Source organism: Anolis sagrei, chromosome 1 (assembly GCF_037176765.1).
Source record: "Anolis sagrei isolate rAnoSag1 chromosome 1, rAnoSag1.mat, whole genome shotgun sequence".
In the NCBI taxonomy this organism is placed as follows: Eukaryota; Metazoa; Chordata; class Lepidosauria; order Squamata; family Dactyloidae; genus Anolis; species Anolis sagrei.
Window position 1 is genome coordinate 343,989,483 of NC_090021.1, and position 26,571 is coordinate 344,016,053.

Below are 26,571 nucleotides of genomic sequence, written 5' to 3' on the forward strand. Positions count from 1 at the left end.
TTCAGCGAGGGATAACACAGAACTTGTAGGGCCGGGGGAATCTGATCATGGGTTTCGCCAGAGGTGTGACATCAATGTCCTCGGGGTCTGTGATGGGTTTCAGCTTGAAGTTCTGGAGGATGGAGGTGAAGAACAGGAAGAGCTCCATGCGGGCCAGGCCTTCTCCTGCGCAGTTCCGTTTGCCTGCAAAGACACCCAGGAAGGAAGGGGAGAAACAGGGAAAGGGGTCAAAAAGGGGGCTGTAAGAAGCACTCAACAGAGTATAGTCCCAACTGCAAGAGGATTAGTAGTCCTACTCTATTCTGCTTTGGACAGGCCTCCTCATCTGTGGAAACCTCTGTCCAGGACACCAAATTTCAAGATGATTCACAAGCTGGTATATAACCAAAGAAGAGTAACCAAGATGGTCAAAGGTCTGAAAAGCACACCTTATGTAGAGCAAGCTAAGAAATCTAGAAATGTTTAGTTTAGAGAAGGGAAGGGTCAGAGGTTTAGAATGATAGAAGTTGGAACAGACCACATGACCATCTAGTCCAACCCTCTGCCTGACAGGAAAAGCACAACCAAAGCACCTCTCCCAGATGACCATCCAACTTATTTTTTAAATCCTGCAAAGAAGGAGCCTCCACCATGCACTGAGGCAGTGAATTCCACTGATCAACAATGAGGATGCTTTCAACCTGGCTTCCCGGATTTACGTTACATGTGTCTACACAGATGTAAACATCCAATGTTACTTCTTTGTTTTACTTTGGTCTATTTCTCTGAAATAGGTTGTATGCCTCCATTATTACATGAGATTAATCCCACCAGGTTTCAGCGATGCCAATTATGTTGTATTTGCCTTGTATTAATAGTTCAAGTTCATCTAGTTTATTTCCCATGCTTTGTGACTTGATAGAGCCGTCTTTAGAAATCTGAAAGGAAGTTATGACCAAAAGGGAAAAAGGTTCTCTTCTGCTGCTTCGGAGAACAAAACATGGATTAAAAATAACCAAAAGACTCATTTTCTCCTGACGGTTCTTCTTCATCTGTGACTGTCATCTTCAGAGGATCTGTTGGTAGTAAAGCTTGGCTACCATTAAGTCATTGGAAGATGCCAGCCATTCACAGACGCAGGCAGAATATTAGGACAAAATGCTGCCAGAACACGGCCATACAGCGTCATAATCACACCACTTATTTCCATCATTCACTTAAAGAGAAAGGCCCAACATAGGGGGAGGCTATTTTTTTCTATTTTAAAATAATTTGGTGGCTTCTAATGCTCTTTTTTGGACAACACGGTGCTCAATATCTCCAGGTTTTTATGAAAAAAGGTATCAATTGGGAGCTCTCTTTGGACTGAAGCAACCCATATCTCACAGCCATGTGATGGTCCATTGGAAGCCGCAACTGAGAGGACCACAGTGTTGTGTATTCCCCTTCTTCCGAGGAGGAGTAAAACAAGGGGCAGAAGATGTATGAGTTGGGGATTTGGATCCAAGGGTTGAGGAGGAATAAGAGGGTGAAGAAAACATACTTCCTGTTCCTATGTTTATGTAACACCAAAGGGCAAAAGAAGAAAGGAGAAAGTAATCTAGAATTGCTGAAAGGTGTCAGAATTATTGAAGGTATGCATGTATGTTTTTTCAATGTGATTAATATGTAATTCAAGATGGGTTAAAATTTGTATTCAAGATGGATTCAGTTATGTTCAATTGTATGCTGGAATTGTTGTAAGAGACAGAGAGGCGGAGAAGAAAAGCCCTTGACAGAAGTAAGATAACAAGTTCTCTGTCTGGGAAGAATTAGGGAGTATCTGGCTTACAGCCAAAGTGAAACCGATAAGCAGATGTTCTGAATACTGTTTTGTGCCGTGCTTTGTAGTTCATGATGTAGCCCGCTGAGAAGTAGAAGTGTATTGAGATTTACTAAGTAAACTTTGTTATTTTCTGAAACTGGCAGACTGCAGTGTCCTATATTGTGTCTGTGTGATCTAGTAACCTCAATTCCACTGCGCATAGACCCCAGGGTCTCACTCTGACAAAAGGAACACCTGTGCTGGGAGCTGAGGGCTGTAACAGAAGTAAAGCAAGTAATCAATGCTGGCAGCAACCGTTCTGTTGGAGCATGGAAGGACTCAGTGAATGTGTGTGTCAACTGTAAAATAAGATGCCTGAAGCTGATTGGTCGGGCAATGCCCAGCGAGATGGTTGAGCCTTGCACTTTTGGATACTGTTACATATTTGTTCAGGCTTTAGCTATGCAAAGAGAAGCGGAGAGAGACGTCATGAACTGCTGAAGGAATTTATCCAAATGTACAAAGAATGACTATTTCATAAAAAGGACATTATGTGAGTTGATGCAACTGATCACACTGTACATATGTTGTTCTGAACTACGAAGAGTAAACTACTTGTTCTTTACTGTTCACCTGCGTGGCATATTCTCTTTCTCTGGCAAGGTAGTGTGTTTTGCCAAAGACTCTTGTTTCATGTTTCATTTTGCTTTGCTTTTGGGATTTTCCTTCTGTTCCTTTGCTCCTGTTTTTTAGGGTATTTTTCTTTTGCTGAAGTAAAGCTTTATATTTGCTTTAACCCTTGATGTAAGGCTGTTTCTGGGGCAAAACAGGACATTTTTGCCCCAGAAACATTTCCTTAGCAATTGAAAACCCAGAAACCCAGAAAGATCATCTGATGTCCAAGGTTTCTACCCAATGGGAAGGAGAGAGGGTCTTACCTGCTGAAAATGGCATGAAGTAGTCACTCTTCTTGAAGGTCCCATCTTCATCTAAGAAGTGACCTGGGTCAAATTCTTTGGGGTTAGGAAATTCCTTGTTGTCATGCAGCACTGAGATCAGAACAGGAAAGATCGTGGTGCCCTGCAGAGTATTGGATTTGGAGAGATAACAACCAAGACATGAAGACTTTGGAATTGCAAGTCCTGGAAAAGTGGATGATTGGGGTCAGATAGTGGCGAAATGTACCACAGCAAGATAGTTCACAACTTGATTTAGCTGGAACGTTCAGCTGAAGTTGTTCCTAATTGATGCCAAACGAAGCAGGCAAGGTCCCTTGTAGGCCCAGTATGACTGTTCCATTCATGTATCATGAGAGACGACGCCATGCCATCTATGGATTTTTTGTGAATTATTTAATTTTTAAAAACCAATCTCCTTGAATTTTCTCTCCAATGACCCAAGATAACAAGAGATAATTTCCTCCAACTTCCAGAAACACTAATACATCTACTGGAGAAATTAGGAAAACCCCTACCCTAGAAACCTTTAAAAAGGACCTTAAAACCTGGCTCTGCCGCTGTGCTTTTGGAGAGTAGGTATACAATCCCACACTACTGCTTAGCCTCAACATTCTGTCATTGGAGTATATGTCATCCCCCCTCTGTGGGAAAGCCTGATTCCTCAACCCCCGCTATAATGAGCCCTTCTCTCCAAATAATCTGTCTCCTTTTATCTTGCCCGAGTTTTAAATTAGTTTTAATTAGTCTCTTTTTTAATCATTATATTTAGCCCACCCATTGTCATTGTGATTGCATCTATTGCAATTTTATATTGTTATGTGTTTTACTTTATTATGATGTTGTTGTTTACTGTTTGCATTTTCGGTTGTATTTTGGTTTTATTTTATTGTGATTGGTTATTCGGGCTCGGGCTCATGTAAACCGCTCCGAGTCCCCACTGGGGAGATGGTGGCGGGGTATAAATAAAGATGATGATGATGATGATTATTATTATTATTATTTACTAATTTAAGGGATTTAAAAAAAATCAGAAAAACGAAGGGGCGGGATTATTTTCTCTCTCCTCTCCTGATTGGAGTATTATATCAGCATTAGCGTTAGTAGCCCACAGAATGACCCTAGCCCTTTTACCTCTAAGTGTGATAAAAAATAACTCATAAAGAAAACACACGAGTCTTTCGTTTTAAGTAGAAATAAAAAGAAGTTCTATTCACTGTATACAAAACAAGACAGAAGAATTGCTCTCACCAAAATATAACAAAAACAATATATTTGGTGAGTCCTCTTCATTCAACATATGCAGAATTGTAACAGAATAAAATACAGTCTCTCTTACTTAGTTGTCCATAGAGTGACTTTGTCTTGCCGTAAACAAACTTTATCTTCAGGACGCTGCAGAAACTGCTCCCGGCATGAAACAAAGGCTTTTCAGCTCAAAATGAGCCCTCAAGCAAAGCTTAGAACGCAATGCTCAATTGGGGGCCTGGAACTAGAGTTAAGGTGGCCATGTTTAGCCATGCCCACAGGAACTGCCTTATGGCAGCTTTGGTGAAGATGGGACCAGAGAAGAAATGAAATTTTAAAAGACTTCAAAAGGAGCTCTACCAAAGTTGCTTAATAGTTATAGTGAAACACAATGTTGTAGTTCAGCGTGTTGGTACCGTTGCTACTCCTAGTAGCAGGGAGAAAAGGTCTGTTCAGGAGTCAGAGGGAGAACAACAGCGAAAGCGTATTAGGGAAATCATTATGGCCCCAACTGATATTGATATGTTTCAAGGCTTCTCGGATTGCAAAATGGGGGATGGGGAGGAGAGCAGAGGTGTAAAGAGGTCTGCTCATGACCCGGAGTCTGAGGGGGAATTGCAAAGGAAGCGCATCCGGGAAATACTTAGTGCACCAACAGACGAAGAGGATTTCCTGGGGTTTGAAAGGGGTTCTGGGTCTGGGAGTGATATGGAGGAGGAGGAATTGGATTGGACCCGTGTGCAACAAATAAGAGACATCTGTAATCAACCCACCTCTAGTGAGGAATTTGAGGGGTTCACTGAAGATTGGCAGCCAGGGACTTCTTGGCAGGATCTGAGCCTTAGCAGACACTGGCAGAGGTGGAGGGATGGGCACTCAGCTGCGGGGATGGAGGCAGCTGAGAGCAATGAGGAAAGGGTGGGGAGCTCATCAAGCTCTGAGGAGGAACTTTGAGATAAAATTGGGGTCTGTGGGCATGTTACTTCGCAGAAGGCAAAGTGTCTTTATTGGACATAACTCTTTGTACTGCCAACTCTTGTGATTGGGTCCTGGGCTGCAGCTTCGTGTGTTCCTGGTTTCCTGCTCCTCGGTGATTCCTGCATTCCAGTGTTTGTTTACCAACAAACTGGACTTTTGAACTCTAATAACTGTGTGCTTGAACAACTCCTTGTTTTGGGACTTTGTTTTTCATCTTCTGTGATTGTGTTTTTGTGCTCTACCAATTTTCAAGCGAATTGCGTATTCTTTAGTTTAATCCGGATTATAAGGCAGCGCTATAATCCGGGTTATATTTTGTTTCTGGTATCGCTTTGTTTTTGATGCCAATTTTCTCCTGGGACTCTTTGCACTAAAGTTCAGTGCTCTGAAAGACTATTTTTGTTTAATAAAGCTGTGTTTTGTACTCTTATCCTGTGTTTCACTTTAATTAAGGCTTTTGGGTCCTGACACACAAACTGACTTTGGCAAACATCCAAACATTACAGAATATTTCCCAAAAATCGATAAGTGAATCAAATTCTAAATATCCCCACCCCCACCTTTCCTGCATCCCTCGAAACCCACCTTCGTATGTCCAAATTTAACAAACCAGATACGAATTCCGATCTATTCCTTTTTTCTTTTTTTTGCACAAGTCTTCTGAGCAGCATTCTAGGAAAAGTAGTTCAGGGCAGGGCCTTTGGAATTCTCTGCCATAGGGCTCCTGGCCTTCCAAAACTACATTTCCCAGAATTCTGTCCTCTTGCAGTCACTTTCCCAGCAATCTCTGCTTTCTCCCTGTTGCTTCCCTCTCCTCATAGTCAGAGGCCATTTATTTAAAGGGGAAAGGCAGACTTTTTGGCTTGGCTTTGCTACTTTGTACTAACAATGAAACTGACTTTTGGGATGCTTCTGAGATTTACAAAATGCAAATGGAAAAGTATTGGGTAAGCTTCAATTCTTAAGTTTTTGTCATGGGCCTTGCCCATGTGTCAGAGAGTGCCTCGTAAGTACAAATTTAACAAATTTGATCCAACTTATGAGGACTCAGAAAAAATGTGCACATCCCTAGTAATCATTGCGCATAGAGTGTCACATTACTAAATGTTGTGGAACTATTTGCCACTGTCTCCAAGATAGCACTCAGCTTTACTGGGACCATGGAGCAGTGTACTTCTGGAAGAAGAAGCAGAGAACTCACTTTGGGGATGACGTATCCTCTGAATGGCGTGTCTTTGGCCGTGGCACGGGGGACACCGCCTGAAGCAAGAGCGATGAACCTCTGGATCTCATGGATGACCGCATCTGTGTAGGGCATCTGTCCACGGTCAGCCATGCTGGGCATCCGAGAGCGGCCAACCACGCGGTCAATCTCTTCCCGCACTTTCTCTGCCAGGAGATGGATGAGGTGAAGTATCAAGAAACACATATCCAGCAAACTTCAGAGAAATCAAATTCTATTTCAAAAAAGAAAAAAAGAAGAATCTGCCCTCAAATCATTGAATCCTAGAATCCTAGTGTTGGAAGAGACCTCCTGGGCCATCATCCAGTCCACCCCCATTCTGCCAAGAAGCAGGAATATTGCATTCAAATCACCCTTGACAGATGGCCATCCAGTCTCTGTTTAAAAGCTTCCAAAGAAGGAGCCTCCACCACACTCCATGGCAGAGAGTTCCACTGCTGAACGGCTCTCACAGTCAGGAAGTTCTTCCTAATGTTCAGATGGAATCTCCTCTCTTGTAGTGAAGCCATGGTTCCATTGTGTCCTAGTCTCCAGGGAAGCAGAAAGGAAGCTTGCTCCCTCCTCCCTGGGGCTTCCTCTCACATATTCATACATGGCCCTCATCATATCTCCTCTCAGCCTTCTCTTCTTCAGGCTAAACATGCCCAGCTCCTTAAGCCGCTCCTCATGTGAATCTTTTCATCATAGTAATCCACATTTTAAGCAGAGGCTGGATGGCCATCTGTCAGGGGTGATCTGAATGCAATATTCCTGCTTCTTGGCAGAATGGGGTTGGACTGGATGGCCCATGAGCTCTCTTCCAACTCTTTGATTCTATGATTCTATCATAAGAGAGGTGCTACCTAAAAGTGGAAGGACTCCATCCCAAGAGGTGCATGCCAATATTTTTATGGAGCAAGACATTATTATATTTCAATTTGGACTCAAGCCTGACTATGAGACAAAGACTGCTTTTCAGTGGCTTTCAATATCATCAACCATTGTATCTCTCTTGGCCGGCCCACTGAGATGGGACTTTGAGGCATCAACTTACAGTGGGTCCATTCCTACCTGGAGAGTCGAGCCTAGAAAGTGGTGCTGGGGCACTCTTCTTCCAACCCTTTGCCATTGACCTGTGGAGACTCATTGGGCTCTATTTTGTCCTCATGCTATTCAGCATTAACATTAAACCTCTGGGAGAGGTCATTCAGAGTTTTGGAGTGCAGTGCCAGGTAATTACAGGTGCAGCCAAGAAGGATAATCCCAGGTTGTCAAGAAGCAGAATTGGTCCATAAACACTTACCTTCTAACATCACACATGACCTGAACATCATCTAGCAATTCAGTGTTTGTAAACAAAAATTAACAATCTCCCCACTTTCAGAACTTATTTTCAACACAAACATATTTCCAGGATCTGGTCACATTTAGTCTTGAACTTTTTCCCCCTGAAGGCTTCACGTCTGTCTTACCTTCAATCTCTGGGTACTTCTGGAGGATCAGGAGCCCATACTTGAGTGTGGAGCTGGTTGTTTCAGTTCCTGCGCTAAACAAGTCAATGCAGCAGGCAACCATGTTCTCCATCGTGAACTCAGAGGCCTCATCATGTTTCTCCTAGGGATACATGTCAGGATTTGTCATTTCTTAAGTGATAGCAGCCATGTATAAATATGTGAGAGGAAGCCACAGGGAGGAGGAGGGAGCAAGCTTGTTTTCTGCTTCCCTGGAGACTAGGACGCAATGGAGGAATGGCTTCAAACTACAAGAGAGGAGATTCCACCTGAACATGAGGAAGAACTTCCTGACTGTGAGAGCCGTTCAACAGTGGAACTCTCGGCCCAGGAGTGTGGTGGAGGCTCCTTCTTTGGAAGCTTTGAAACAGAGGCTGGATGGCCATGTGTCAGGGGTGATTTGAATACAATATTCCTGCTTCTTGGCAGAATAGGGTTGGACTGGATGATGGCCCATGAGGTCTCTTCCAACTCTTTGATTTTATGATACTATGATCCTATTCAGAGAACTATGTCTGAATGCTCTCTGGGAGTAATAGCCTACACAGTCTTTTGTTAGCCTGTCAAATAGTATTGGAGGAAGAAAATGGCATGGCCTGACTTACCAGGCCATGGAGGTTGCGGTGAGGGGTGTTCCCCCCCCCCCTGCCATTTGGCCTGAGGGGGCTTCATCTTCCCAGAAGCCCCCTCACCCAGCGGGAAAGTTCCCGCGGTTCAGATAAGGTGGCCCTATCAGCGGCTGGCCACGCCTCCTGGCAGGAGAGCCCACAGCTGGCCTCTCCTCCCCCGTGGGCACCCTACTTCAGGCTGCCCTTGTGCCCACCTTCAGTCTCTGGGCCTGCAACAGCTGATTGAGGAGTGAGCAACAGCTGATTGAGGAGTGAGCAGCAGCTGATTGAGGAGTGAGCAACAGCTGATTGAGGAGTGAGCAACAGCTGATTGAGGAGTGAGCAGCAGCAGCGGCGGAAGCAGCAGAGGAGGACGCAGGAGCAACGGATTAAACGGTTGGGTCTCGGGCCTGCACCCACTTTGCCTTCTCTTCTTCGGGGGGGGGGGAACAGTTTCCAGGAGGCTGCTCCTGTGGGCCACCCCCCCCCACCCCCGGGTCCCCGTTCCTCCCTGCCTGCCGTCTGCCGCCCAGCTCCTCGCCTGGGGGGCTCCCATGCCCCCTCCTACCTCGCTCTCGGGGGCTCCTACTTCAGGCGCAGGCCTCCGGCCTCGAGCAGTGCCCCTGGCCTCCCCTGGGGCCTGCCCGGGGTGCAGCTCCTCTCTTCGGCCCGCCGGCAGCCCTCCCGGGGGCTCCGGGGGCCGCGCGCCTGCGCCGGAAGTGCCTGCGGCCGACTTCCAGCACAGGCCTGGCCGGTCCCTCGGCCTCGGGCAGCGCCCCGGGCCTGCCCACCCCCGGGAGGGTGTTCCCCCCGGGGTGCGGCTCCCCTCTGCAGCCCGCCGGCAGCCCTCCGGGGGCTCCGGGGGCCGCGTGCCTGCGCCGGAAGTGCCTGCGGCCTACTTCCAGCGCAGGCCTGGCCGGGCCCTCGGCCTCGGGCAGCGCCCCTGGCCTCCCCCGAGCCTGCCCACCCCCCGGGGAGGTTCAGCTTCTCCTCCCGGTGGATTTGGGCCTACCCCCGGCGCAGCCCCCCCCCCCCCCCCGGCCGGCCTGGCCGTTTGAGTCCAGTGCTCTCTGTGGATGTAGGTGTACTACAACTCCCAAACCCAAGGTCTATGTCCACCAAACCCTTCCAGTATTTTCTGTGGTCATGAGAGTTCTGTGTGCCAAATCTGGTTCAATTCCATCCTTTGTGGGGTTCACAATGCTCTTTGATTGTAGGTGAACTATAAATACCAGCAACCAATACCCCCTTGACAACAATCAATACCCTCAAGTAGACAAGAGTTCTTTCTCCCACGCTGGACATTTTCATGCCTGTCCCTGCAGCGCGTCCTGGCGTCCCCACCCCAGTTGCCTTTTGGAGCCACTGGGGAAGGGCTGCCACACCGGGAGCCTCTTCCTCGCCCCAGGAGCGGCGAGTCCCTCAGCTGACCAGCTCCCTCAGTCAGGCAGCTCTTCCTCCGGGATCGTGTCCAGGCACGCTTTGCTGCAGGCCTTCCTTGCCCCTGCAGCCGCCAGCCCGCATCAAGGGTCTCCCCATAGCGCCGCAACGCGCTCCCCCCCCCACCTCCTGGAGATGCCTCTAAAGCAGCGTCTTTTTATGCAGTTCTGTCACTTAGGGCTTCATCCACATGGCTCCACAGAGGAAGTCGGCCAGGAAAGCAGCGGAAACCTGGACAGCGGCGTTGAATCCAGCGCGTGTCAACAGGAGAAGCAGTAATAATGCCCCCGCAGGAGAGCAGCCGGAGCCAGCCCAACCATCGCCCGGCCAGGCCTCGTCTACGCGCACGGCCAACCAGGAGGCCAGCGTGCTGGAGGGGATATCCCAAAACATGGAGGGGATCTCCCAGAACATTGCCACCATTGTGGACAGGCTGGGTAAGCTTGAATCTAAAGTTTATTCCCACCCAGGCACGGCATCAGCTTCCCCCCACGAAAGGGAGCACCGGCGAGAAAAGAGGAGGAGGCTTAGGGAAAGCAACGAAAGCAACTCAGCCGAATTGGAGCCCAGCGACCAGGCATCCTGTGAAGAAATATCCAGCGACGAGGGGGAGGAGGTCTCGCCAGGACCCTGCCTCTGCAGTCACAGGAGCAAACCGAAACCTAAGAGGTGCTGGCCCTCCTCCCCAGCCCTCTCCCCCCCTGTTTTTCAGGACAACGAGGACCCCCCCGGCACCCACCTCTCCCCTCGCCTCAGGAGTAAGATCCTGAAAGGCTATTATGTCGACATTTTCACCCTGCTAAAGCCCCAAGGGGAGGAGGGCCGGGAACCCCCTTCCAAGGGCAGGCATCAGAAGAGGGACAGGAGCAGGCCAGCCGAGCGGACTTTCGCCAACTGGGTGGCTGGTTATACAGAGTTTGCGGGGGTGGTGACAGCGGCTTTTCCCGAGCGGGGGTGGCACCTGCTCAATCATCAGAAGCACGTCTCTAGGGCCAGAGAACTAGTGGGGGACGCGGCAGCCATTGCCTATGACTCAGCCTTCAGAAAGAGGGCATCCCAGAGCGCCAGAGCCAGATGGGACCTTATCAATCACGATATCTGGCTCACCGAGGTGGAGCCCAGCATAAAAGGTAAACCAGGGTCAGGAAGGTCAGACAGGTCCTGGGGAAGGCGTGACTCCAAGAGGACTGTTTGCTGGGAGTTCAACATGGGAAAGTGCCAGCGGGCACGTTGCCTTTTCGAGCACGTCTGTGAGTATTGCTCAGGAGGGCACACCAAGATGGCTTGCAGTAAGCAGCCGGGCACCTTGCAGCCCTTTCGATCAGGCCGGGCAACAGGAAGGAGCCTGGAGTAGCCAACGCAGGACAGGGTAAGTGAATCTCTTCCCAGTCCCTTCGCCCTAGCCAGCACCCCCGTTTCTCTCCCACCCATGGTTCCCTGGCTCAGGGCATATCCCAACAGGGCTGCCGCGTCCCTCCTCGAGGAGGGTTTCTCTTCCGGTTTCCGCATCCCGGCTATGGGACCTTGGAGGTCCTGCACCTCAGGCAACTTAAAATCGGCGGCCCAGATGCCTGAGGTGCTTAGTGGCAAAATTGCCAAGGAGCTTGCCGCAGGCAGAATTGCTGGTCCTTTCCTCGCCCCCCCCCCCTCTGGAAAATTTCAGGGTCTCCCCTCTTGGGGTGGTCCCCAAGAAGGCCCCAGGCGAATTCCGGCTCATCCACCACCTCTCATACCCTAGAGGGGCTTCTGTCAACGATGCCATCCCTCCCGAGCTCTGCTCAGTAAAGTACGCCTCTTTCGACCATGCGGTCAGCTTGGTGCAGGCCAAGGAACCTGGGGCCCTTATGGCGAAATGTGACATCCAGTCGGCTTTCCGGCTCCTCCCTGTCCACCCAGATGATTTCAACCTTCTGGGATTCAAATTCAATGGCCTGTGGTACTTCAACAAGGCCATGCCCATGGGCTGCGCAGTCAGTTGCGCAGCTTTTGAGACCTTTAGCTCCTTCTTGGAATGGGTAGCCAAGACCCTTTCCCAATCCAGCTCCACCACTCACTACTTGGACAACTTCCTTTTTGTGGGAAAGCAGGGTGGCGGTGAGTGCGCTCGCCTGCTCAGCATGCTCATGGCCTTGGCTAAGGTATTCAGCATCCCCTCCACCGAGGGCCCCTCCACATCCATAGTCTTCCTGGGGATTCAGCTGGATTCCGTCAGGGTCCTATCTTGCTTGCCAGCAGATAAGCTCTCTGCCCTCCGGGCCCGCATCGAAGAGGCAGCTGCAAAAAGGAAGGTAACCTTGAGGGAGCTGCACCTCAACTTCGCCTGCAAGGTAGTGTCCCCGGGTAGACCCTTCTGCGCTCGGCTGGCGCAGGCTACGGCTGGGGCATGCGCACCCCACCACAGGATCCGGGTGACCCAAGGTATGCGCGAAGATCTCAGGGTGTGGATCCAGTTTCTGCGGAGGTACAACGGGGTTTCCATGTGGCAGACCAGGTGGGAGCTGGGGAGTGAGTTGCAGGTCCATTCAGACGCGTCAGGGAGTATTGGTTTTGGGGTTTTCCTGCAGGGTCATTGGTGCGCGGCCAAATGGCCAGACAGCTGGAAAAAAGGTAACCTGCTTAGGGATCTAACATTCCTTGAATTCTTCCCTATCTTGGTGGCAGTGCGAATATGGACCAACTTATTTAGAAACAAGAGGGTGCGCTTCTGGTGTGACAACCAGGCGGTGGTCTGCGTGGTCAACCGGCAGTCCTCCAAGTCGGCCAGGGTCATGAGATTGGTCAGGCTTTTCGTATTAACATGTCTGGAAGCTAACATCACCTTCTCAGCACGGTACATTCCAGGGGTGAACAACGAGGTAGCCGATGCGTTATCCCGTTTCCAGGAGGACAGGTTTCGCTCCCTAGCTCCGGGTGCAGACCTTCTGCCCGCCAGCTTCCCCCTGGGCCTGTGGACCCTTGGAGATGGGAGGCCTGGGCAGGACTGATGGATTCCATCGCACCGGCTACGCAGAAGGCATACCGAACGGCTATAGTGAAATTCAACAGGTTCAGGCGGGAGGTCGGATACGGCGGCAGATGGCCAGTTTCGGAGGACGAGGTTCTGCACTTCCTCATACACCAGAGGAGAAACGGGGTGACTGCGCATGCCATGCGTCTCCAGCTGGCGGGGATCGCCTTCTTTAGCAAGGCAGCTGGGTGCGGTGACCCCTGCCAGTCATTCAGAATCAGGAAGCTCCTCAGGAGTTGGACTAAGCAAGCGCCCAGGCAGCAGGACACCAGGCGCCCCTTGTCCTACGGGATCCTCAGTCAGATCATCCCAGCACTCAAGAGGATCTGCTCATCTCGCTACGAGGTGAAGTTATTCTCTGCAGCCTTTACAACGGCTTTCTTTGGGGCCCTTCGCCTGGGGGAGGTGGTGGCTAACTCTAAGAGGGACTCCTCAGACAGGGCCCTGCAGCTCAGTGATGTGTCCATCCAGGCCAAGGTCCTGGCCCTCAGGGTACGCAAATCCAAAACAGACCAGGGGGGAAAGGGGGTCACCCTTTCCATCCAAGGCTTGGATCCAGGGCAACTTTGCCCTGTGAGGGCCCTTGCTAGGTTCCTGAGGACTCACGACCCATCCCCGGGCTTCCTGTTCATCCACCGGGATAGGAGCCCACTCACCCGCTTTCAATTCATGGCTGTTTTCCGGGCGGCCCTCCGGCACCTGGGCCTTCCCCAAGCGGAATTCGGTGGGCACTCCTTTAGAATTGGGGCAGCTACCATAGCGGCCAAAGGTGGTGTCCCCATTGACGTTATCAAGGCCATGGGGCGCTGGAAATCCTCTGCCTATTCTTCCTATATCAGGCCGGGCCTTCTCCTCGAAGGAACCCGTCCTGCCGGTTGTTCTTTTTCTTGCACCCACAGAGCAAGCAAGCGCAAGAAAGAAAAGGTGAATGGCTTGCGGAGCAGCTGTGTCCAGCAGCGGCCAGGTGCCAGCACGCGGAGGAGGCAAGCTGAGGCATGGAAGGGCAGATAACAAGAGATTTATTCTGCCTACTGCATTGTCAACTACGAAGGCGCTCTGAAAAGACCTGGAGCCAGCAAAGGACTGTACTATGGGGGGTTGAGCTCGGGGGAGTGTTTTTCCTTTATTGGAAGCAGCAACCAGGGTTGGCGGCAAAGGGGAGTGGGGTCCACCCCCCTTTTTGTGGCGTGGGCATGGGTTTGGTATCCCCCCTTCAGCGGTGAAGGGGGAACGCCTGGTGTCTCAGGGGTGCCGAGTGCATTGGGCCTGGTATTGTGCCGGCGGCACCCCGGTGTGGCTCGCGGTATCGGACAGCAGTGGGCTGCCCGATCTTGATCCAGGACCCATGCATGGCTGCCAACCCTTGTTCCTGTTATCAATAAATGAGTTGTGGCCATTGTTTATCCCAATACCTTGTGTGAGTGGTTTTTCTGGGGCTGGCGGGGGGAGGTGTATCGCCCGTGCACAGGCAACAAGCACAGCTCTGGGATGCCTAGGCCCAGAACCAGATGAAAGGTCCTCCTCCAGCCATCCCAACTGCCGCTGCCCTTGCCTCGGAGAGAGGAAGAGACAGGCACAGCCCCTCATGACTGGCCCAGAAAAAGATGAATGGGCTTCCAGCCATCCCAATTGCCACTGCCCTTGCCTCAGAGGGAGAGACAGGCACAACCCCTCATGACTGGCCCAGAAACAGATGAAAGGGCCTCCTCCATCCCAACTGTCACTGCCCTTGCTACAGAGGGAATTCAGAAGAATGATTAGCAGCTCCTAGACTCATTGAAGAGAACATTTAAGCTAAAAATATAGCACATGCGCATCCTGAAAAGCCTTCCCTCAAACACTTAACCATGAAATCTATTGTAAATAAAAATGCTTCATTTTCTTATAGAAAAAGTTGAGAGTGGGACTTGGCCCCAACTAGCATCTCCCCCCCCCCCCCCCAAGTTCACTCAGATGAACTCACTGGGCTAGTACTGGGCACTTGGCTTTCTTTGGCCTTGATTCTGGGGCTTTGAATCACTCTCCGCACTGAACCTCCCCCAGACAATGCCAGGAGATGTCTTGGAGTCTCTCCACCTTCAAATCAGTTACCAATTTTGGTAACTCCTGAATCCAGGTTTTCTTAGGTAAAGAACACTAAGGAACATGGTTATGGGTTTCAGGCCTCTCTCTTACCTGATCCATTCTGATAAAGAAGCAGTCGACGAAATCCCGAGGTGAGTTGGGGTCCATAGTAGCCCTGTGATCCTTGGCTTCCTCCAAAATGAATTCTCTGCATTTGGCATAGTTTGGTATAATGTGCTGATGGGGCCCTGGAACCCATTTCATGAGGGCAGGGAAGGCATTGGAAAGCTAGAAGAAAATGGTGTGATGGGGGTTTAATGCATGTTGAGCAGGTACATGAGAACCAGGTTGTCCAAAGAATTTCTAACTGTGCTAAGACTCAAAAGTGACATGCACAAGAAATGGAAAAGGGGAGAAATCACCAAAGAAGAATTTAAACAACTAGCCAACACCTGTAGGAAAATGGTCTGCAAGGCTAAAGCACAAAATGGGCTCAGGTTTGCCAGGGACATTAAAAACCATAAAAAGGGCTTATTTTCTTACGTCAGTAGAAAAAGGAAGAACAAGGAGGCGATGATATCTCTGTGTGATGTGGTTTATACTGGAGTGTTCTGATGAGGCTTAAGAGTTTCCTTTTGGACTTTCCCCTGGCTTTGCTTGTTTTCACTTAGCAGGCTTAAAGCACTTCTGCTGTGTGCATTGTCTAGCCACCATGTTTTGAAGATAACTTGGAGTTGTAGTAAATGATCAGTGCAGATGGGGCCTTAAGGAGAAATATCTCCTCACAAGCAATCAGAGAAAAGGGCCTACCTGTCCCCAAATAGAAGTAAAAACCTCAATGTTTTCAACAAGCAGTGCAATCAAGGTTTGAAACATCTTGTCATCATATCCGTAGTGCTTTCCAAAGAGAATGGAGCAGATGACACTGGAGGTAGCACAGGTGATGAGGTGGTGTGGGTCAAAGGGTTGGCCTGGAAGGGGGGAAAAAGCACAGTCTCAGTCCAACTCTTAGATTATCAGTCCAGTTTGAACCAACCTGGAAACTCTTTACCTGTTTTCGTGGATTGGGTTGGCCCTGGGTGGGCAGAAATGGATGCCTTCTTCCACCTCTTACAGGCAGTGGACAACAAACTCTTATGTTCTGGGGGACTCCTGTATTTGAGGGGACTGGGATACATCACTTTGGGCACCTTTCCAAAGCACTTACATTTATTCATTCATTCCTTCATTTATACCCTGCTTTCTCCTTCTTGAGGAGACTGAGAGCATCTCAGACTATGACCAACATCTTCCCATCCCAACCTCTGTGTTCATTGTACTTGAAGGAGAACCTCTTTTGCTCCTTTTGAGTCTTGGAAGTTGCATGGCCGTTTTCGCACATGTCCCTGTCCCTTCCATACTATAAGGGAAGACATTCTAACCTTGAAATCCACATTCTGACATGTGAGATTCAGGAGTCAGAAATGGTGGAAACCACCTTTATTAAGAATGAACATTGAACTCCGAAGCTCTAGGTGCCCTCAATACCTACTACAGGGAAAACCAGCTGATTCCTAATCTATCTAAAACACAGACATGTGCCTTTCACCTCAAGAACAGACAAGCATCCCGAGCTCTGAGGATTATGGCTTGCATCACTGAGACCTGGTTGGACGAGTGGGGGGAGTAAATCTCACTCAGCTGTGCCCACCGGGTTTCGGAGTGCATCAGCAAGCCAGGCTGGGGGAGCGGGGAGGAGGGGTCGCAGTTGTCTACCGGCAATCCATCGCCGTGGCCAGATGCTCTGTTCCGCAAGCACCTGGGTTTGAGTGTGTCCACCTGAGGGTGGGGAACCGTGATAACATGGGGTTTCTGCTGGTGTACCGCCCACCCCGCAACCCAGTAGTTTTCCTCACTGAGCTAGCAGAGGTGGTCTCCAATTCGGCCTTGGTCTCCCAGTGCCTGATTGTGCTGGGAGACTTCAACATTCATGCTGAGACCCCCTTGACTGGTGCAGCTCAGGATTTCATGGCCGCTGCCTGAATGTCAAGCAAAAAGTGGGTGCTAGAAACAATATCATACGAAAGCTGACTGGCACAACCTGGGGATCACAACCAGACACAGTGAAGACATCTGTCCTTGCACTTTGCTACTCTGCTGCTGAGTACGCATGCCCGGTGTGGAACACATCTCACCACGCTCAAACAGTGGATGTGGCTCTTAATGAGACATGCCGCATTATCACGGGGTGTCTGCGCCCTACACCACTGGAGAAATTACACTGTACCACCTGATATCCGCCGGGAAGTAGCAGCCAATAGTGAAAGGACCAAGGCAGAGACATCTCCAGCTCATCCCTTGTTTGGGTATCATCCAGCACGTCAATGACTTAAATCAAGAAATAGTTTCCTAAGATCTACAGAGACACTCGCTGGAACATCTCTGCAAGCGAGAATCCAAAAGTGGCAGGCTCAAACCCAGAACCTGAATCAATGGCTGATACCAAATGAGAGACTCCCCCTTGGGCACACGGAAGATGGGGTAACTTGGAAGTTGCTGAACAGACTGCGCTCTGACAGCACGAGATGCAGAGCCAACCTTCAGAAATGGGGCCACAAAGTGGAATCCACGACATGCGAGTGTGGAGAGGAGCAAACCACTGACCACCTGCTGCAATGCAACGTGAGCCCTGCCACATGATGCGCAAGAGAGGACCTTCTTGGAACAACACCAGAGGCACTCCCAGTGGCCAGATACTAGTCAAAGGACATCTAATCAACTACCAAGCTGGCAAACTTTGTGTTTTGTCTGCTTGTTTGTTTGTTCTTTTAAAAATGTAATACAACTGTTCGGTTGCCTGACACGATAAATAAATAAATTGAACTGGTGGTTGTCCTTTTGGAAGCTGACATAGGAAAGCCATACTTGCTCAGGTTCCCTCAATACAATCATAGAATCCTAGGGTTGGAAGAGACCTCATGGGCCATCCATTCATCCCCACCAGGAAGCAGGAAAATCACATTCAAAACACTCCTGAGAGATGGCCATCCAGCCTCCAACTTTATAAAGATGTAGAACATCTGAGCATCTGGGCTTAGACTATCTGAAGCCCAAGCCTCCCAGAATAGACCAAGCCACGGAATGTTTAGCCTCCAGGTGGGAAATTCCAGGACTGTGGGTGAGCAGGAGGGAAAGTCCCTAATCCTCTGTACCTAGAAGATCTATAAAACTAAGATGCTTGCAAGAGTTTGAATTTGTAGCCTTTCGACAAAGCATGCCAGGAAAAATTTCCTGGAAAGTCCCAAGAATAAGACAATGGGGGTCCACTTAGTTGTGGGTATTTTGAGCTGTATGGCCATGTTCTAGAAGCATACTCTCTTTATGTTTTGCCTCATCTATGACAGGCATCCTCAGAGGTTGTGAGGATGCCTACCTCTGAGATTGCCTGCCACAGATGCAGGAGAAACTTCAGGAGAGAATGCTTCTAGAGCACGGCCATACAACCCGAAAAACGTACAACAACCAAGTGATTCCAGCCATGAAAGCCTTCAACAATACAGAGTCCACTTACCCTTTGTGCCATGGAATTGTTCCAGGAGATACCGAGCTTCCTCCTGGATCCTCTCCTCAATGCTCTTCTTCCCCATCCCAAAGTTGCGGAGGGTGGTCAAGGTAAAACGCCGGATCTGCAGCCAGCTCTCCCCATTGCTGAGTATGATCCCTGGAACATGAAGGAAGAGAGCATGATGGGAGGGTAGGAAGGGTCAAGGGGAGGGAAAATATACGCATGGGTCTTCAATGTTATCTCTTTAGACTGAGGGATTGAGGGTCATTTACAGTCTTTCAGCTATGTCTTTGTGTGTGGAGGTCTCTTATCTGTGGCTCAGACACTGTGACTTGCCCAAAATTACTTTATGGGTTTCCATGTCTAAGGGCACTTCCACAAGGCCATAAAGCCCAGAATATCAAGGCAGAAAAATCCACAATATCTGCTTTGGACTGGGTTATCTGGGTCCACACAGCCATATATTCAAGTTCAAAGCAGAAAATGGGGGATTTTATTCAGCTGTGTGGAAGGGGCCTAAGAGGGGATTTTGACACTGCCCCAACCTGCAAGAGATAAATCAGAACTGCATACCTCTTCCTTCACAGAGTTTTTCTGCCAATGGTAGTTTTGGCCTATCGGAAAAGTCATGGCCCTGGTCAATCAGTGCTTCTTTGATGGCCTCATAGCCGTGCAGCACCACAACAGGCTCCGCCCCCAAATAAAGTGTAAACACGGGTCCATACTTCTCACTAAACTGGAGAAAAACAAAGAAAGAGACATACCACAGGTTGTCATATGACCAAATTTGGAAATGAATGCATCATACTGTAATAAGTTTATAGGCGGGATAGAGGTGATATTAAATCTGGAAAAGCCCCTATGTCTGATGGTTTTGTTATCATTTCTTGTAAATAACTAGAAGACCGGGTTGCTGCATGGCCATGTTTCTGATGTTTTTTCCACTTCTCTCCTGACGTTTCTCCCACATCTACGGCAGGCATCCTTAGAGGTTGTGAGGTAAACAGCATAGGTGAATAGTAGGCTTGGTTGATCCAGTTCGTTAATTTCTTATCTCATTATTAATTCGTTAAATAATTACCTTTAGAAGCGATATCAATGCGTTTTGGCAACCCGGAAGTGTTTTGGCCATATCGAAGCTGTGTCCGTCATCTTCCTTACGACTTCCGTCAGTGAATCGTAAATGCTGGGGGCGTGGCCTTCAGGAACAGCTGTTCTTACCCACGCCCACCTTCTTCCTCTTTGCATCGGCGGCTTTGCAAGGTGCGCGTGACTACCTCCCTGGCAACAAGCGGCGATGTGGAAGAGCTCGGGAGCTCGACAGGGGGAGTGTGTCCCTGTTGGTGCTTCTGGACCTCTCAGCGGCCTTCGATACCGTCGACCACGGTATCCTTCTGGGGCGCCTTGCGGAAATGGGTCTTGGGGGCACTGTTTTACGGTGGCTCCAGTCATTACTGGAGGGTCGGTCCCAGAAGGTGTTATTGGGAGACACCTGTTCATCCCCACAACCGTTGTCTTGTGGGGTTCCTCAGGGTTCCATCCTGTCTCCCATGTTGTTTAACATCTACATGAAGCCGCTGGGGGAGATCATCCGGAGTTTCGGGGTACGGTGTCATCTGTACGCAGATGACGTCCAACTCTGTCACTCCTTTCCACCTGCTACGAAGGAGGCTGTCGAGGTCCTGAACCGGTGCCTGGCTGCTGTGACGGTCTGGATGAGGGCGAACAAATTGAAGTTGAATCCAGACAAGACAGAGGTACTCCTGGTCAGTCGCAAGGCCGAACAGGGCATAGGGTTACAGCCTGTGTTGGATGGGGTCGCACTCCCTCTGAAGACACAGGTTCGCAGCTTGGGTGTGACCCTGGATTCGTCGCTGAGCCTGGAGCCCCAGGTCTCGGCGGTGACCAGGGGAGCATTTGCACAGCTTAGGCTCGTGCGCCAGCTGCGCCCGTATCTTGGGAAGTCTGACTTGGCCATGGTGGTACACGCTCTTGTCACATCCCGCCTAGACTACTGCAACGCTCTCTACGTGGGGCTGCCCCTGAAGACGGCCCGGAAGCTGCAACTAGTCCAACGCGCGGCAGCCATGGTTCTAACAGGAGCGGAGCGCAGGGAGCACACAACTCCCCTGTTGCACCAGCTCCACTGGCTGCCGATTTGCTACCGGGCCCAATTCAAGGTGTTGGTACTGGCCTATAAAGCCCTAAACGGTTCCGGCCCAAGATACCTAGCGGACCGCATCTCGGCCTATGAACCCACCTGGACTTTGAGATCTTCCGGGGAGGCCCTGCTCTCGATCCCGCCAGCCTCTCAAGCATGGCTGGCGAGGACGAGAGACAGGGCCTTCTCGGTGGTGTCTCCTCGGCTGTGGAACGCCCTTCCTGCAGATGTTAGGCTGGCCCCATCTCTCTTGACATTTCGTAAAAAGTTGAAGACCTAGATGTTTGTGCAGGCGTTTGAGTAACTGTAGTGCAATTTAGGTAATTTGAACATAGGAACGGACAATGGACGACGAATTTGGAGCACGTTTTGGATGATGAGGCGATCGGGGTGGGTTTTTTGTGATAACTGTGTATTGATGTTTTTTAATTGCTAGTAATAGAATTGTGTAGTTTAATTGTTATGGTATACTGCTTGCTGCTGTTTTTGGTGTCTTGTTGTTTACTGTCTGGAAACCGCCGTGAGTCGCCCTCGGGCTTGAGATACGGCGGTATACAAGAATAGTAAATAAATAAATAATAAATAATAAATAAGAGCTGGGCGTAGCCACGCCCACCTCACAAAGCCACAGGTGCAAAGAGGAAGGAGAAGGGTGTGGCCAAGCACAGCCCTCCTCGGAGGCCTCGCCCCCCAGTGACCTCCGAGGAGTGCTGTGCTTGGCCATCACGCCCACCTCTCCCTTGGACAGCTTGGACAGAGAAAGAAAGGTGAGAGATTTTAAAAGTGTTAGTTGTAAAATCTCCAAGGAGGGCTGTGCTTGGCCACGCCCACCTCTCCCTTCTGCAAGGGAAGGAAGGGAAACTGCGAAATTTTAATGGTTCTGGAGGGAGGGAGGGAGGGAGGGAGGGAGGGAGGGAGGGAGGGGCACCTTCCATTAACGAAACAAAGGAAATGATTTGTATTTTCTGATATTTCTGATCTTTTTAAAAGAAAATTTTGTAAATAATTTAAAAATCGAACCTCCAGCGCCCTCTACATACCAAATTCTGGGCACCACAATTCAAGAGAGATATAGACAAGCTGGAATGTGTCCAGAGGAGGGCGACTAAAATGATCAAGGGTCTGGAGAACAAGCCCTATGAGGAGCGGCTTAGGGAACTGGGCATGTTTAGCCTGAAGAAGAGAAGGATGAGAGGAGATATGATAGCCATGTATAAATATGTGAGAGGAAGCCACAGGGAGGAGGGAGCAAGCTTGTTTTCTGCTTCCTTGGAGACTAGGACGCAGAACAATGGCTTCAAACTACAAGAGAGGAGATTCCACCTGAACATTAGGAAGAACTTCCTGACTGTGAGAGCCGTTCAGCAGTGGAACTCTCTGCCCCGGAGTGTGGTGGAGGCTACTTCTTTGAAAGCTTTTAAGCAGAGGCTGGATGGCCATTTGTCAGGGGTGATTTGAATGCAATATTCCTGCTTCTTGGCAGAATGGGGTTGGACTGGATGGCCCATGAGGTCTCTTCCAACTCTTTGATTCTATGATTCTATGATTCTATGAAATGAGTTTAGAACCATTTTTTTCTTGATCAACCAAGCCTAGTGAATAGCCTAGGGAAGAGTTTACACCCCTGTGGGTTTTGTTTTGCTGTCTATGCCTCTGTTCAGAAGATGCCTCACAGGATAACTTTTGGGACTCAATAATGAAGAAGGGGAAAAAAAGCTGATAAGAGTGCTCTATCAAAAACTCCTCGCATGGGACACAGAAACAGAACTAGTCAGAGAAAGCATGATCGCGTGGGCCACAGATTTTGGACATACAATACTGCTTCAGGAGTGGGAAGCGGTTTGGAAAGGAAAAATCAGGTTTGCAAAGGCGACATCAATAACAGAAAACTGGTATAAGATGGCTTACCGTTGGCATCTCACCCCTCAAAAAATAGCAAAATTTTACAAAGGGGTAAACAGTAGCTGCTGGAAGTGCGGTTCACACTTGGGGACATATTTCCACTCATGGTGGCAATGTAAGAGAGTGAAGAGTTTCTGGGCGGAGATCCATAAGCAGATTCAACAAATCATACAGATTAAGTTTGATTTAAGACCGGAGTATTATTTACTCCACCTAATAGACTTCAACCTCATGGACTAGACCACGCCGATTTGCCATTTGCCAGCAAATATGGAAAACACAAGAATGGCCATCAGACTGGAAAAAATCAACTTCTATCCCCATACCAAAAAAGAGAAATGTGAAAGACTGCTCAAACTTCCGTACAGTGGCCCTTATTTCTCATGCCAGTAAGGTAATGCTCAAGATCCTGCAAGGAAGACTCCAGCAATACATGGAGCGAGAGTTGCCAGATGTTCAAGCTGGGTTTAGAAAAGGCAGAGGAACGAGAGACCAGATTGCCAATATCCGCTGGATAATGGAGAAAGGCAGGGAGTGTCAGAAAAACATCTACTTCTGCTTCATTGACTATTCTAAAGCCTTTGACTGTGTGGATCATAATAAATTGTGGCAAGTTCTTGGTGGGATGGGCATCCCAAGCCCCCTTCCCTCTCTCCTGAGGAATCTGTACAAGGACCAAGTCTCAACAGTAAGAACTGACCACGGAACAACAGACTGGTTCAAGATTGGGAAAGGCGTACGGCAAGGCTGCATCCTCTCACCCAACCTGTTTAACTTGTATGCAGAACACATCATGCGAGGATGTGCGGGGCTGGATGAATGCAAAGCTGGGGTGAAAATGGCTGGAAGAAACATTAACAACCTCAGATATGCAGATGACACCACTCTGATGGCCGAAAGCGAGGAGGAGCTGAGGAGCCTTCTAATCAAGGTGAAAGAAGAAAGCGCAAAAGCCGGGTTGCAGCTAAACGTCAAAAACACCAAGATTATGGCAACAAGAATGATTGACAACTGGAAAATAGAGGGAGAAACCGTGGAGGCCGTGACAGACTTTGTATTTCTAGGTGCAAAGATGAGTGCAGATGCAGACTGTGGCCAGGAAATCAGAAGACGCTTCCTTCTTGGGAGGAGAGCAATGTCCAGTCTCGATAAAATAATGAAGAGTAGAGACATCAGACTGGCAACAAAGATCCGCCTAGTCAAAGCCATGGTATTCCCTGTAGTCACCTACGGAGGTGAGAGCTGGACCTTCGGGAAGGCTGAGCGAAGGAAGATCGATGCTTTTGAGCTGTGGTGCTGGAGGAAAGTTCTGAGAGTGCCTTGGACTGTGAGAAGATCCAACCAGTCCATCCTCCAGGAAAGAAAGCCCGACTGCTCACTGGAGGGAAAGAGACTAGAGACAAAGTTGAAGTACTTTGGCCACATCATGAGGAGACAGCAAAGCCTAGAGAAGACAATTATGCTGGGGAAAGTGGAAGGCAAAAGGAAGAGGGGCCGACCAAGGGCAAGGTGGATGGATGGCATCCTTGAAGTGACTGGACTGACCTTGAGGGAGCTGGGGGTGGTAACGGCCGACAGGGAGCTCTGGCGTAGGCTGGTCCATGAGGTCACGAAGAGTCGGAGATGACTGAACGAATGAACAACAACAACAACAACAACAAATAGACTTCAAGCTAGAAGCCAGCAAAGAGAGGCTATTATACCATCTAACAGCTGCAGCGAGGACTCTCCTGGCGAGTATGTGGGGAAAAAAAGATTTACCAACCATCGAAGACTGGTTATTAAAAACTAGAGACCTAATGGACATGGACATACTAGCCAATCTACTGTACGATAAAAGCAAGAAAAAAAGGGCAGATTGGGAACTAATGAAATCATTCTTGAAGGAAAAGAGAAACATTGCCCCAGACTGCTGGGACAGAAGGTAGAGGAAGTGACGAAGAGAAAGAGAAGCAAAGAAAATCAAATTTTGGAATAACCCCCGCGGACTATTAGGAAGTCAAGCTTTTTTAACTTTGCCTTTTCCCCCCCTATCCTACCCATCTTTCCAACCCATTTTGACCTCTGCCCCAGACCCGCTATCCCCCCAACCCTCTCCCGCCCCCCCCCCGCCCCCCCACTTGCTAATCCGCTTTTTCCATGCACCTTATATCTCAGACTCTTCTGAGATGTTTTGTATTGAAAATTCTAATAAAGATCATACTTTAAAAAAAAAGAAGAAGATGTCATCTCATTTTCTATCCCTGTCAGAATTGGATTTTGAAAAAAATGGAAACAAGGATTGGAGATGAAGCTTTAGTGGAGACACTTTTCCCCTTGATGACCCCATCAGGAGTGAACTTCCTTTCCAAACGACAGATTTCCCTCCCTCCCTGTTGTCTCAGCCTTGTTCTTAACTAGGAGACATTTGTAACTCAGGGGCAGCCTATAGTTGAAAGAATGACATCATCACACAAACATGGACAATAGGCCTGGGTAACAACGGAAAAATTTGTTTCTAAAATCGATTTGTATTTGGGGTTTTTTTTTGTTTCGATATTTAAAATAATTACAAAATTTTCCTTTTAAAAAGTTCGATATTTACGAAATTTCGTAAATGGTAAAAAATTAACGAATCGATTTCCGAAACAATAACGAATCGATTCGTTAATGGCGGACGCGACCGCGAAATACGCTAAAAAACCTCCAAAACCTTCTGAAGCTTCCCTCTCCCTCTGTTGTTGACTGTTGGTGTGATATTATAATTTTTTTTCACTAATTAAACCATAAAACTGGCCCAGACATGCAGAAATAATAACGAAACGACCTCAAAACAATAACGAAACGAATACAATATCGAAATACGAAGCATTTACAAAACGTTTTTGAAAATTCGTTTTTTTAATAATTGCTCCAGAATGGTATCGTTATCGTTTTGTAATTGAAAAAATTAACGAATTATTAACGAATTACGAATTAACGAAACGAAACCGCCCAGCCCTAATGGACAATCCTAAGGGATGAAGTTATAAAGCAGCAACAAAAATAATGACCTTAATGAATTAGAGAGCTGTGCCAAAATTAACAATGAAATTCAGTAGAGAGAAACGTATTGGGGAGATGGTGGTCCTGCTCCTTCCACTGACCTTGGAGAACACCTCATCCCAGTGTTTGCCCTTCAGCTGCAGAACATTCCCAACGATGGGCAGCGGAGTGGGGCCGGGGGGCATTCTCCCTTTTCTGTACATCTTGCTATTCCAGATGGCAGAAAGAAGAAGGAAGGATATTATCCCGATGAGCAGGAGAGCCGTGCACGTCCCCAAGGGCTCCATCTCAGTCTGCAGAAGCAAGAAGGGTCCCAAATCCAAGGACGGAGAAGGCTTGGAGTCACTTTGCTCCACTGTAAAGCAAGGGGATAGTCAACATTAACCTTTGGACATTTTTCAATTCCTTTTTCCTCTGAACAATGTAGGCAAACCTTTAAATAATCCCCATCTGTTTTATAACCTAGTTAAGCACAATTTTGTGTCTGTTCCTTGATCTCCATTTCGCTTGTGTTCCTGTCTTTTGGTGCAACTATGCAACCATTCTGGTCCTCATTTCCGAAGGGGCACTAAACTGAGTAGGAGGGATAATCTCTTACAAAAACCCCCACCAGGATCATTGCAACACATTAAAGATTCTCAGATTTAGGAATAATATGAGCAATATGGTGGGATGACTCCTATCACTGGAATATAGACATCAAGGGTTATAACCACTTTCACAGAAACAGAACAAACGGGAGAGGAGGAGGAGTGGCCTTATATGTCAAAAACAGTTACGTCATAGAAGAGATGCAAGACTGCAATCCGGGAAACCAGCTTCAAAGCACCTGGATATGAATCAAGGGTACCGGAACTAAAAAAAAGATCACATTGTGGGTGTCTACTAGGCCTGGGTAACAACGGAAAAATTTGTTTCTAAAATCGATTCGTTTTTTGGGGTTTTTTGCGTTTCGTTATTTAAAATAATTACAAAATTTTCCTTTAAAAAAGTTCGATATTTACAAAATTTCGTAAATGTGAAAAAAATTACAAAACAATAACGAATCGATTTCCGAAACAATAACGAATTGATTCGTTAATGGCGGACGCCACCGCACAATACGCTAAAAAACCTCCAAATG

At 48.6% G+C, this 26,571-nt stretch overlaps 1 protein-coding gene across 1 annotated transcript; it reads right to left on the minus strand.

Annotated features, from left to right (window-relative positions):
- LOC132780976 (cytochrome P450 2C20-like) lies at positions 1 to 25,792 on the minus strand. Its single transcript, XM_067463156.1, has 9 exons — positions 25,550 to 25,792; positions 18,935 to 19,097; positions 18,368 to 18,517; positions 15,628 to 15,788; positions 14,929 to 15,105; positions 7,660 to 7,801; positions 6,167 to 6,354; positions 2,722 to 2,863; positions 1 to 183 (listed from the first exon to the last, which is right to left on the minus strand). The coding sequence occupies exons 1-9, from the start codon at positions 25,733 to 25,735 to the stop codon at positions 2 to 4; spliced, it is 1,491 nt and encodes a 496-aa protein (XP_067319257.1). The 5' UTR covers positions 25,736 to 25,792; the 3' UTR covers position 1.
- Between the last annotated feature and the right edge of the window lie 779 nt (positions 25,793 to 26,571).

Excerpts from the sequence above, each read along its gene's own strand:
- LOC132780976 (XM_067463156.1), bottom strand. The coding sequence starts at position 25,735 with ATGGAGCCCTTGGGGACGTGCACGGCTCTCCTGCTCATCGGGATAATA. Across the intron at positions 19,098-25,549 it reads GGGATGAGGTGTTCTCCAAG|TTTAGTGAGAAGTATGGACC; the intron begins GTCAGTGGAAGG and ends GTTTTTCTCCAG. Across the intron at positions 15,789-18,367 it reads ACAATTCCATGGCACAAAGG|GCCAACCCTTTGACCCACAC; the intron begins GTAAGTGGACTC and ends CCCCCCTTCCAG.